Genomic DNA, 14,071 nt, shown 5'->3' with positions numbered 1-14,071 from the left:
AGCACACTTGCTAGTCATTGTATAATTTATATACTGTAAACTACAGGCCCTTATATATTATTAACTACATTAGGATTCAGGCAAATATACATCATATGCCCTAATTACATATGATAGTTACATAATGTGATATTTACATAAATGAATCAAAGTTTGCCTCTCACTATCGGCTCATAGATTATTTATTTTTTCACTGCAGGTTAAGACTCAGTTCAAGAAGTTCACTGGCAGCAAACTCAAATATCAAACATTAAAGAAAGTTCAAATTAGTTTTTAATCACAGACTTTTTAAATAGCTAAAGTATGCAAGTCTTTAGCCAGCTAGAACCTGCCTGCTATGCAAATCCTAAAAAAAAAAAAAAAGAACTTTATCAAACAGGTATGAGTAAGATAAGGTCTTGTGAGAAAACCTGAGCTGTTGCTACTGTTGCTGCTGCTACTGCTGCTATCCTTTGGAGCTCTGTGACACAGAAACTCCTCAGTGTGCTACTGAAAGAAATCACCAAGTATACCTAAGTCCCTGTCCTCAGGTCTTCCTCTTTCCTGGGAGTTCCCTTGCCCTCCTCCCTTCTGAGAAACAGCCCACACCTTAACCTCTGCTCCCACAGGGGCCTTCCTCACTTACAAATTTGTGAAGGTCTCACGTAGTAAAATCTGCCAACACAAACTACTACTGCCACTTTCTGATTAGATCCTTTATCCTTGATTTGTTCTTCAAATGCCTTAAGCCTCTATAATAATACATGGTCTTCATTTCATGCAATGTTAGTAGATTTTGCCTGAAAAATATAGTCCCACAGTAAATTTAGTCTGGATATGCTGTTAAGCTAGAGGACATCTAAGAGCCTTAACCATATTAGTATGCATTGCAAATTTCCATGAGAGGAATGAAAAACTCAGTGTTTCACAAATTCATTTCATCAGGGAACTATTTACCAGGAGCATCTTGTGAAAGCAGAGGTATGACCATATTCTCACAACAAAAGTGGGCTCAGGGCTGAGGCAAGCAGGGCTTAGTGAGAAAAGTAAGTTCTCTGTGGGTCTCATACAAATCCTAGTTTCTAAATTACATTCTCCATTAAAAGGAACCAGCCACTTGAGCAACTGATGTTTCTATATGTGAGGAAAATAAAGTATGACATTGACTTGAAACTTTATTTATTTATTTATTTATTTATTGGCCTCCAGGGTTATTGCTGGGGCTCGGTGCCTGCATCACAAATCCACTGCTCCTGGAGGCTATTTTTTTCCCTTTTGTTGCCCTTGTTGTCTTATCATTGCTGGGGTTATTATCATTGTTGTCATTGATTATGTTGTTATTGGATAGGACAGAGAGAAATGGAGAGAGGAGGGGAAGACAGAGAGGGGGAGAGAAAGACACCTACAGACCTGCTTCATGACTTGTGAAGCAACCCCCCTGCAGGTGGGGAGCTGGGGGTCTGAACCTGGATCCTTATGCCCGTGCGCTTAACCTGCTGTGCTACCCCTGAAACATCTTTTTTGTGACAGAACGAAAAGATTTTTGAGAATTACTTGGTGACATAGATAAAAGGTACAGGAAGGGGGTCCAATAAGTTCATTGCACAATAAACAAACAAACAAATATTTTAAGTCAAACAGAAAATTTTTACCTTCTAGTAGAATGCTGATGTAAAAACAATGACAGAAAACTATAATTTAGCCATCACTGTGGAAATAATTGATTCAGGTGAGAATCATAAACTAGGTAAACTAGTAGGTAAAAAAAACCTTATTGGATATGACCCAGTAATTACTATCCTAGGGATATACTCCCAGGACTCCATAACATGCAACCAAAAAGATATATGTACACCTATGTTCATAGAGCACAATTCGTAATAGCTAAAACCTGGGATAAACCCAGGTGCCTAACAACAGATGAGTGGCTGAGAAGGCTGTGGTATATATACACAATGGAATACTATACAGCTATCAAGAACAATGAGCCCACTTTCTCTGACCCATCTTGGATGGAGCTAGAAGGAATTATGTTAAGTAAGCTAAGTCAGAAAGATAAAGATGAGTAAGGGATAATCCCACTCATAAACAGAAGTTGAGAAAGAAGAACAGAGAGGGAAACTCAAAGCAGGATTTGACTAAATTTGGAGTAGGGCACCAAAGTAAAAGCCCTGGGTTAAAGATGAGGGTGGATGTTCAGATTCATGGGGCGGGTAGGGGAGGGGCACGGGGGGGGGGGGACGGGACACAATCTTTTAGTGGTGGGAATGGTGTTTATGTACACTCCTATTAATCTGTAGTCATATAAATCACTATTTAATTAATACGAGAGGGGGAAAATTGATTAAATGTCTCAAACTTTTTAAAGCACAGAACATAGGCCGAGTCTTTGATATGTTGACTCTCTTAAAAGCTTAGACCAGGAAGAACAGAAGCAACCAGTGGCACAGCTATATACAAATAATGTCAAAGGACATAAATTATGGTGATGTTGTGTATGATACAGCAAATCCTAACAAAGGGATTTTTCAAAGTTAACCCAATTGCCAAATAATATGATTAGAGCAATAACTATCTATTGTCTTCTTAAACCCTAAGATAGCAGGAACCTCCTGCTTCCTCTATAGAACCTGTATTTCCCCAGTCCTGGAATATCTAGAGTGGGGCTCACTTCCCTGCATGCTTCTCTCAATTCATACCAAATGATATCGCATCTGCTGATCCCAACTTAATCAACGCAATGAGTACCACCTCAGTATGCTTCACTTCAGACTGTGTCCAGAGACGTCGGGCATGGAATGTCAACCCTTCACCTTACTTGGGTGAGACCTTTCCTTTCATAGGATTCTCTAATTCTATTCCAGGTGGTCCACTTCCTAGCAAAGTCCCAAGACCTAGATATAGACCAGGTCCCATGAGATAGGGCATATGTCCACATGTGTCCATAAATTAGGGCAGAATATATACCTGAAAGCAAAAGTATACATAGTCTACAGTGAGTCAGTATGAAGTTCATAATGAAATAGTGTCTACTTAGACTTAGATACCCTATAGACCTATTTCCTATTATACTTCCCTCACTTACTCCCAAGCTAACCTTATCAAAGCAAGGACTGCAAACACTGAATAAGGGCAAGAGACTGGCATACTTTAACAATGACTCTTTAGTCCCTATCAGGCCACCCCATCAGCTGGGGCCCTAATAGAGGAGTCCTGAGATTCTTGCCAGGATGTTTTCTTTAGGAGGCCTATCTCAGGTCTGGATCCCCCAGCGTGACTGTTCTGTTGGACACCAGTGACAGGCGCCAGCGAGAGTCAGACCCGAGACAACAGGGATGAATACACTGAGATCTCTCTCTCTCTGGAGACCACGGCGAGGGACGAGACCAGAGATCACTCAGGAGACCATTGCCGGAATAATGTGTTCATTGCGCAGCATAGCAGAGATTTTAAAGGGTGGTAGGGGAAAACAGTGGCGAGTAGAGGTCTATTAAGGAATACCTTATATGGTCAAGACAGCAGGGGGTAGAGAAATGGTGAAGGTCTTTCCAGTAACCTTTGGGTAAGTGGTCGAGTTAGTTTGAGGAATGAGGAAGTAAAACTGCCAGCTAGCACAGAGGGGATGTGGGTTCCTGCATGAGGGAGGCTGACAGAGGGACTGGGACCTGTTAGGCAGGTTCCTTCTTGCTCAACTCATAGAGGTGAAAAGCCCCCTGAGGAGACTAATGGAAGGCCTGTGCCTCCCAAGCATCCAGGGGTCCCCCCCTGGATGGTCCACACCATGCTCGACTTTGGCTTATGCAAGTTCCCACATCTTCCCAAACAGACATGATGGAACTAGACTTCAAATAAATTCCTCTCTCCATTGTTACCGGTAACCTATATCAGGAACAACAAAACAGATCCCTTAGTGGACCCGCATAGGACCTTGCCCTCAACTTGGATCAACAACAGTAGAGAATGTTCTATCCTCTGAAGGGATGATGGACAACATACTCTATGCTACACCTGGAAGTTGGACCCTGATATTAGGGCCGCATAGAATGTTCCTACTCATGACCACAGAATGTGAAATCAGATCTACAGGGATGCAGAGGTCACTATAGCCCATATTCATATTATAGGCTCCTAAGCTGAATATGGGCCCCAGATCCAATCAAATCAATGGGGTTTACAGTCATCAATATTTATACACCTTTCCCGTATTTGGAAGCTACTCTCTTCCCTAATTCAGCTTTCTGGTCCTTTTTCCAGCCATGACATCATCTCCCCAGAAAATAACTAGGATCTACCTGCATATCAAATTTCAGGCTCAGGGGGAGAAAAAAAACTAGTATAGCCACAGGCTCTTTGGATATAACTAAATTATGCCTACTAGCTATCTACAAAACGGAGACTCCCACCCCAACTCTTCATCTGCACTACTCCAGCCTTTAGGTTCATGATAAGTCAACAATTTGTTTGGCTTTATATGTTAATTCCCTTGTCAATCATGAGGTTCCAGATGCTAGCATGAGGCCAACCAGACATCCCTGGACAGATGACCCCACCAATGTGTCCTGGAGCTCCAGAACCCCGCCCCACTAGGGAAAGAGAGAGGCGGGCTGGGAGTATGAATAGACCTGCCAAAGCCCATGTTCAGTGGGGAAACAATTACAGAAGACAGACCTTCCACTTTCTGCATCTCACAATGACCTTGGGTCCATACTTTCAAAGGGTTAAAGAATAGGAAAGCTATCAAGGGAGGGATTGTGATACAGAGTTCTGGTGGTGGGAATTGTGTGGAGTTGTACCCCTCTTATCCTATGGTTTTGTCAGTGTTTCCTTTTTATAAATAAATATTTTAAAAAATCGTATTGGAGCAAAGTATCATCTCCTAAACACAAACTATCTTTGTATATGTGACTGTAAAAATATTATCTTAAAGGAACAAGAATGAACCATATTGTTTACAGTGTTATCTACAGCACAATTTGTTCACATTATTTATAATAATTAAGAAAGTATGTTATCTTCTCACTATTTTAAGAAGTCTGCTTATTTCTTTTCATTACAGAATAACTTTTTAATACAAAATATAAAACATTACCTTCTGTAAACTCCACTCAGGCTGTTCACTAGTTCCATCATGCCCTATCCTTATCTTATAGATCTTTCCAATGTTTCTTATTTCAACCTGGAATGCAAAGAACAAAATTAGCACTTTGTTTTGAATGGAGAGTTTAATATTTATTTATCTTCTTAGTAAATGCCATTTTACTCTAACAGTTGAAGAGTTCCTTGGGACTCCTCTAGAGTCTAAAACTAATTCCTCTCCAGAGGTTATTGGTAGACTCCAATCAAAGAATGAGACAAAATACTCTGAAGGTGCTAGATGAAATAACAGGGTAAAGAACATGCATACATTCAGTTTCCTGACTACTGCACATTTTTCACTGAGAGCCAATGTATGCTGAGCTAAGTCCCAGTGACAGAAAGTTGGGGATCTTAAGAGAAAAAAAACAATTTAAAGAAACAGACTAGTAATTATAGAAATTCCTTCTAATCTAAAAATTCTCTTTTTTGACACACAGGGTAAGATGGAGATATTCAAAGTTTGAGGAAAAGAAACAAATCTTCCCACAGACAATATATAATAGTTATGTTTTGGCATGCCCAAGAGTATATAAAGAGCTGATACTGAGGTCACTCAGAGATCAAATGGTAACAAGGTTGTCTTTAAGTAAGGTTCTTTAAATGGTCTACTTACGGCTGGTGGCAAAGTAGGGTAAGTCTCCATCCTTACTTCACATCAATTAGAAGATAGAAGTAAATAAAGACTGAGACCACTGACTAGGGAGAGAGTCCACTTATAACTAATTATACTTGTGACTTATAGAGCACTTCCCATCTACAAGCTTAGTGTACATCACCCACATTCCCCAAATATTTCTTAATCTTCACAATACACAGTCCTTTAAATAAGTATTAAAATTCTCCTCTCCTTGTTTTCTTAAGAAGGAAAATGAAGATTAGTGAAGATAAGCAATCTGTATAAAGTCACAGAACTAATGAATGGATTTTGCTCTGCTACATGACTCCAAGGTCTCCATCCTTAGCTAATTTACTGCATTTCCTATATGTCAACAAGATATATATATGTGTGTGTGTGTGTGTATATATATATATATATATATATATATATATATATATATATATACTCTTTCTCTCACCATAGAATCTAGAAGTAACAGATGATATTATCTCCATTCTGCATATGAAAATAATACTTGTGGGGCAGGGTGATATCACAGCCAGTATAGTTTCCACATGACCATGCATGAGGACCTTGGTTGAAGTCTCTAGATCCCACTTGCAGGAAGGAAGCTTCAAGAACAATGCAGCAGTGCAGCAGGTGACATTCTTTCTCTCTACTTCTCTATTTCCCCAATTCCACTCAATTTCTATTTGTCCTATCAAAAAGGAAAAAAATGAGTTCTAAGGGAAGTGGATTCACTGTGTAAGCAGCAAGTCCCAGTAACAACCCTAGTGCCAGTAAAATAACAAAAAATAATAATAGAGATATATGGTCATGGAGTAATAGCTGCCTCACGTCACTCCCCTGATCATGTAGCGAAGGCAATGAAAAATCACCTGATAGCTCAACAAACTACAAATGAGACTTCTTAAACTCACTAAGCATGGTACAGGAGGTGGTACAGTGGATAAAGTGTTGAGCTCTCAAGCATGAGGTCCATGAGGTCCTGAGTCCAATCCCTGGAAGCACATGTACTAGAGTGATATCTGGTTCTTTCACTTTTCCTATCATTCTTCATGAATAAATTAAATATTTAATAAAAAATAATAATAAGTAAATAAATAAACTCATGAGGCATAGATAAGTGCAGACACGTGTGGTGAGTGGATGGAGGGAAAAAAAGGGGATGAGGAAGAGATTGTCAGGTCTTACGAAGCCATAGTTAGTAGCAGCTGGCACCATTTTTGAGAGTTATTTGGTAGAACACATTATCACTGGCAGGAAAAGAGTTCTGGGTGCTTAACCTATGAACTCAAGGGCAACATGATATTGAATTGCCCACAAAGACTCACCGGTGTTTAAGGAAGAAAGTATGGCTAAGCAAACTAGGAATGCCAAAGGAGACCACCTGGGAACGTAACAAGGAAAGATTAAAATGACTTCAGGAACCCACCAAACCACCAGTGAGTGTTAACACGTGTGGCTCATGGACAGGGAGGAGCCTAAGGAGAGATTGAGCAGCTGTCCGGCAGTTTACCAGTTGAGGCACCACCTACAGTCTGTTTTACCAACAAAAAGATGGTTGAAGGGAGGAGAGGACTCCCTTAAGACTCAACAAATGCAACTGTGAGTCTCCACTGCTACTGCCTTCAGAGGCTGGAGCAGCAGTGGGGAGGCCCTGTGCTGACATCTGGGAACAGAGAACTGACCAGGAAACTCAAGAGAAGAGCTACACCTCAGTGGCCTAGCACTGGGGCTGTATAGTGGGAGCCTTTCCATGTTGTTCTCCTGATGAGAACATGGTGAATAAGTGTGAGAAATGTTATGCATGTACAAACTACTGTATTTACTTTCAAATGCAAAACATTAATTCTCCAATAAAAAATTAAAATACACACACACATACATATATATATGGCTGAGGATTAAAGCCCCAGGGTTGACTTAGGCTCCCATGGCCAGCTGGAAAATAAATCCCAGACAACTTCTAGAGGCATGTCAAAGGATTAGCAGCTGTGGTACTCTTAGAATCAATTAATTAAAGCAACAACAACTATTTAAAAAAATCACCTGGAAAATCACCAATTTACAACTGTGACTTCAGTAACTCACTTACCCACAAATGGGTGCCAACCCATGTGATCACTGGATGGAAAAGGAGAGATGGGGAATTTTCAACCAGCCATAACATCATCTCCCCAGACAATAACTAGTATCTACCTGCATATCAAATTTCAGGCTCAGGGGGAAAAAAAGAACTAGTATAGCCACAGGCCCTTTGGAATATAAATAAATTAATACCTACTAGCTATCTACAAAATGGAGACTCCCCCCAACTCTTCATCTGCACTACTCCAGTCTTTAGGTTCATGATAAGTCAACAATTTGTTTGGCTTTATATGTTAATTCTCTTGTCAATCACGAGGTTCCAGATGCTAGCATGAGGCCAACCCGACATCCCTGGACAGTCAACCCCATGGGAAATTTTCAACCTAACAAGCCTCTCTTAGCAGCCACTGGTGCCATTTGGTTACTAATAAAATAAAAATCTATGTATATAGTTAGTTAGTTAGTTAGTTATAGAAATAATAGTTAACCCATACCTCTGACCTTGAGAACTACTGCAGTTTTCAATAGATGGAATGGGGAAACAGAACTTTCTGGTGGTGGGAATAGTGTGGAATTATACCCCCTGTTATTTTATAATTTTGTAAATCAATCTTATATTACTAAGAAATTTTAAAAAAAGAAAATAACTCGGGAGTCGGGCTGTAGCGCAGCGGGTTAAGCGCAGGTGGCGCTAAGCACAAGGACCGGCATAAGGATCCCGGTTCGAACCCGGCTCCCCACCTGCAGGGGGTCACTTCACAGGCGGTGAAGCAGGTGTGCAGGTGTCTCTCTTTCTCTCCTCCTCTCTGTCTTCCCCTCCTCTCTCCATTTCTCTCTGTCCTATCCAACAACGACGACAACAACAACAATAACTACAACAATAAAACAACAAGGGCAACAAAAGGGAATAAATAAATAAAATAAAATATTTTAAAAAAAAAGAAAATAACTCAAGTAATAAAACTAAACATACAGCCACAAATTCAAGAACTTAAAGATCATTTTACCAAAGAATTAAATAGTATGAAAAAAAACTCCAAATAGAGTTGCAAGGTGTGAAGGACACTTTGAATGAAGGTAAGAGGCCTAGGAAGTAGACTGTGCTAGTAGACTGTACTAGAAGACAACTACCAAACTGAATTTAAAGCTGTTGTAGAATAAAGGTCTAGAAAAAATGAAGCACTTCTATGTGAAATAGCACTCTCAATCAGAACAAATGTCAGAATTATTGGGATCCCTGTGGAAGAAGAGAGGGAGAGTGGTGTAGAGTATATTCAAAGAAATTGTGGCAGAAAATTTTTCCACAGCTGAACAATGTTCAAAACAAAAATACAGGAAACTGAACACATATCTAATTTCCTGAATCCAAAATTGCACACAACACAACACATCATAGTAAAACTGTCCAAGACTAAAGACAAGAAAAAATATTTCAGGCTGCTAGGGAAAGGAAGAAACTCACACACAGAGATAGAACGATGTAGCTTTCATCAGATTTCTGGTCACAAACCCTACAGGGAGTGCAATGGTATATTCAAATTATTAAATAAGAATTTCCAGCCACAAATACTGTACCCTGCTAAAATATCATTCAGGTATGAAGGAGAAGTAAAGATCTTTTCAAACATTCAGAAGATGAAGGAAAATGCCACTGCCAATCCTGATTTGCAAGAATAACTAATAGAAGCTCCACATGAAAAGAACAGTAAAGGACTTCCAACTCTTAATGAGATTGCCAGTACTAGAATAGAAGCAGGAACACAACAACAGTAGGGAAAAACAGCCACAGGAAGGGGAGGGCAAAATAGACAGATAAGTAGTACAATTGAATGTTGGTGAACCAAAGTCAACTTAAAAAAAAAAAAAAAAGGCTGTTTGAGAACGTTCCATCCTCTGAAGGGAGGCTGGATAACATACTCTATCACCTGAGGAAGCTTCACATTGGCTCATTCTCACTCCCCCGCCTCGAAGAGATTTGGTTTAGGCCTTGCTAGTTTCGCACTTCTCCCTACTCCCCGCCCCCATCCTACGTACTTCCTGAGTTCCTGACGCTGTGGCCAGAGGGGAAAAACGCAGGATAGAACTGTGTGGTGATTAGATTAGATTAGTTTTGAACCGTTTGCTCGTGAATAAAGAAATACTGCTTCTCCTCTCAGCCATGTGTCCCGGGTCTCTGTCTACCACTGCAAAGCATACTGGCACCCCAAACTCTAACGACATATGGTGCACCAACGTGGGACCTGACCTGCCCATCCCCCAGATAAGTGAAGACTTTGGCTACCTATCCACTATGGGCTGCTTTTCTGCTTGTGAAGGTTTCCAAAGGCCTCTGCCCTTTCTTCATGAGACTGTTTCTCTGTTTCTGGAACATTTTGCTCTGGGCCACACTCTGGTTTCTGCCCGCGGTCCGCCCACAGGAGCCGGCTCGCTGCCATGTGGCACGGGACATTCAGCGCAGGCTCTCTCCACGCTGCTCGGCCACCAGGAGCAGGGCGGCAGACATGGTGGGCAGGGCGGCGCTTTCTGCACGGCTGGTCCACCGGCCCTCCTGCTATGAAGTCTGGGCAGATCCGGGACCACCTGGAGACTGCAGGCTCCCTGCCGGGACTGGGCCCCCTGGCCAAGATTCCCCAGCTCGGCTCTGAAGGCAGAAGAGCTAGAATACTCAGAGATTTGTGCAGTGATGGCAACCTGCAATTCCTGGAGCTGAAGTTGGGCAAGAAGCCACCGCCGGACAACACACACCCCGAACAACTAAGACAGTATATATCTAAATTCGTGTTTAAAATGACATGTCTTCATAACAAAAGTTTTTCTCCTTGTGTATTGAAGACCATGTTTATGTGTGTGTTTGAAGTTTGGTAAACATTAACTTTATGGTTAAAAATGTAACTTTAAGGCTACATTCTTACCAGGGAAAGTTAAATGAAAAAGGTTTTCAAGATAATTCTCATATGTAAAATTAAGTTACATTTAAAGTCTGAGGTAAAAATTAGTTAAAAGTCAATATATTTTAACTAAGTTGGTCTAAAAAAACCTGCGCACACCTATGGTGTGTCTCCATCTTGAATGGGTGTAACAAAAGGTTAAATAAGACGTTATTGATATGTAAAGCTCTCAAATACCTTCTCAATTAGAAAAGGTGGATTGCACAATGGTTATGCTAATGATTCTCATGCCTCAGGCTCTAGCAGTGGTTCTTTGCCTCACCACATTTTATTGTGCTTAAATTGGTTAAAGAGACTTAAAATGAAACAAAAAAGACCTTCCAAATTTATAAAGATACTTAAACCAATTATAACCATTGAGTTATCAATTGTGGTAAACTTCTATCCTGCTACAAGTTTTGTTTCATAGTAAGTTAATTGCAGCTGTCAAGTTCTCTACAGAAGAAAAGAATTCCAGCAGCTGACCTTCCTCATGCAACAATTCACCCCTCGGCAATTCTTCAGTGGACATCTGCTTTGAACTGGCACTTCTATCAGACTTACTGGTTGGTACACAACCCTACAGCAGCTTCCCTTTACACTGCTGGGTTTCTCAAAGACTGACTGCAGCCAGCTGCCATGGGACTCTATAGGCCATACCCCCCATGCCAGGAGGCATGCCACAGAGGCAGGAAAGGCCCGTCGAGACAAGAAAAGCCCACAGAGACAAGAAAGGTCCTTTAGCTTAATAAACCCTTGCCCAAAGAGGCAAGAAACACCCCCCTCAGGCCTTCCCTTGGCAGCACACTGGTTCTAGTCGCTCGCTTACTTGTTCCTCCATGTTTGTGCCAGTTTCTTTTTTTTAAAAGAAATGTCTGTACGATATAGGTTTCTGTTCACCCCACACTCCTGATACTATGGTCAATTAGTTAAAAAGAAAAGGGGTAATTGTTGGTATGCTTCACATTGGTTTGGTCTCACTCCCCCCGCCTCCGGAAGATTGTGGTTTAGGTTTTGCCTTTTTGCACTTCTCCCTTCCCCCTCCCCCCTATCCTACATACTTCCTGAGTTCCAGACACTGTTGAAGGAGAAAGATGGAGGAACAAATTGTGTGGTGATTAGGTGTTGGACTGTTTGCCCACTCATGAATAAAGATTAAACTGCGTTCTCAGCTCAGCCACGAGTTTCTGGTCATCTGTTACCCGCCCATAAAGCCAGCCCGGCGAAAACAACAAATGTTGGTGAACCAAAGTCAACTTTAAAAAAAAAAGGCTGTTTTGAGAATGTTCCATCCTCTGAAGGGAGGCTGGATAACACTCTATCTACCACCTGAGGAAGATGGGTCCTGAAATTGGGGCAGCTGGGTACGTTCCTACTCATGACCACAGAATGTGAGCTCAGACCTACAAGGATGAAAAGGTTACATAAGCTCCTAAGCTAAATATGGGCCCCAAAACAAATCGATGGGGTCTACAGTCAACAATATTTATACACCTTTCCCATATTTGAGAGCTACTTCCTTCCCTGATCCAGTTTTCTAGCGCTTTTTCCAGTCATGATATCATCTCCCCAGACTATAACTTTGGTCCACCTGCATATCAGAGGTCAGGCTCAGGAAAAAACTAGTATAGTCATGGGCTCTTTGGAATATAATTAAAATAGGCCTACTAGCTATCTTCAAGACAGAGACCCCAAATCTTAATCTGCAATATTCCAGTCTTTAGGTTCATGATTAGTCAACAATTTGTTTGGCTTTATATGTTAACTCTTTTTTCAGCCACAAGGTTCTAGATGTTACCATGTGCCAACTGGACTACCTTGGGCAGACAACCCACCAATGTGTCCTAGAGCCCTGCTTCCCCAATGGTCTGCCCCATTAGGGAAAGAGAAACACAGGCTGGGAGTATGGATCTTCCTGAAAATGCCCATGTTCAGTGGGGAAGCAATTACAGAAGCCAGACCTTCCACCTTCTGCATCCCATAATGGCCCTGGGTCCATACTCCCAGAGGGATAAAGAACAGGAAAGCTGTCAGGGGAGATACAGAGTTCTGGTGGTGGGAACTTTGTGGAGTTGTACCCCTCTTATCCTATGGTTTTGTCAGTTTTTCCTTTTTATTAATAAAAATTTTTTAAAAGGCTGTTTTATATATTGTATGTTAGAAATAATTCTCATAATAATGACAAAACAAAACATACCACAAAGACAAATAGGGAACATATACACTAGGCAAGACCATTATAGAAAACCATTCACATAAAGTGGCAAACAGAAACAAACAGGAAAGGGATCAACAAAAGCATAAAACAACCTTGAAACAAAAACCAGAATACCTATAATCAAACACTTATCAATAATCACCCTAAATGTGAATAGCTTAAATTCACCAGTGAAAAGATTCATAGTGACTGAATGGGTTAAAAATAAAAATCCATCAATTCTATATCTTTAGAAAATACACATCCAATAGAAATACAAACTGAAGCTGGGGGTGACAGGCTGGAACAACATATTCCAGGTGAATAATGCATTTAAAAAGGTTAAGAATAACTATTCTAATATCAGATAAAACAGACTTTCAGACTAAGAAGGCGATAAGAGTAAGTGGGGACACTGCATATTAGTCAGAGAATCTAACAAGACATAATATACATATATATATTCACTCTCAATATTCATGCACCTAGATATATAAAATAATTACTTGCTATTCTCAAGGGAAACATCAAGAGCAACATAGCATTTAGTAGGGGACCTTAACACATAACTCTCAGTAATTGACAGATCATCAAAGAACTACAAAGACAAAAAGTCAAAAAAGAGATATAGGCCTTAAATGCACCATAGATCAGATGAACTTAAAAAATATATCCATAACCTTTCATCCCAAAACAATGTATCTTCTTTTCAAGCACACATGCAACAGTGTCAAGGATTGACCATGTGTTGAGACACAAAGAGCCTTCACAAATATGTGAATATTGAAATAATAAAAAACATTTTTGTCTAAGATCATCAGATAGAGAACTATAAAAGTTGGGTAAAGGCAAGAGACTGGCTCACTTAATAATGGCCTTTCTGGTCAAAATCAGACCACCTCATCATCTGGGTCCCTAATGAGGGAATCCTTGGATTCCCACACAAATATGATGGACCTAGACCTCTAATGGGTCCCTCTCTCCACCATCACTGATCACTTCTACCAAGAACATCATCATAATGCTTTTTGTGGGCTTCCCAGGACCTTGCCCTCACCATAAACCAACAATGGGAGGGAATGCCCCACTCACCAGAGGGATACTAGGCCATCCTATCCTACC

The 14,071-nt window shown here is 40.7% G+C and overlaps 1 protein-coding gene across 1 annotated transcript in view; it reads right to left on the bottom strand.

Moving 5' to 3' along the window:
• Positions 1–14,071, bottom strand: part of RP1 (RP1 axonemal microtubule associated) — a 180,182-nt gene that overhangs the window by 41,435 nt on the left and 124,676 nt on the right. Inside the window, exon 18 of the mRNA XM_060198887.1 lies at positions 5,069–5,155. Coding sequence (XP_060054870.1) covers positions 5,069–5,155 — 87 coding nt within the window. The remainder of the gene's footprint in view (positions 1–5,068; positions 5,156–14,071) is intronic.

The sequence above is a fragment of the Erinaceus europaeus genome, chromosome 1 (assembly GCF_950295315.1).
Source record: "Erinaceus europaeus chromosome 1, mEriEur2.1, whole genome shotgun sequence".
Classification (NCBI taxonomy): domain Eukaryota; kingdom Metazoa; phylum Chordata; class Mammalia; order Eulipotyphla; family Erinaceidae; genus Erinaceus; species Erinaceus europaeus.
The sequence above is the reverse complement of the archived record's forward strand: the minus strand, read 5'-3'. Positions and strand labels throughout refer to the sequence as shown.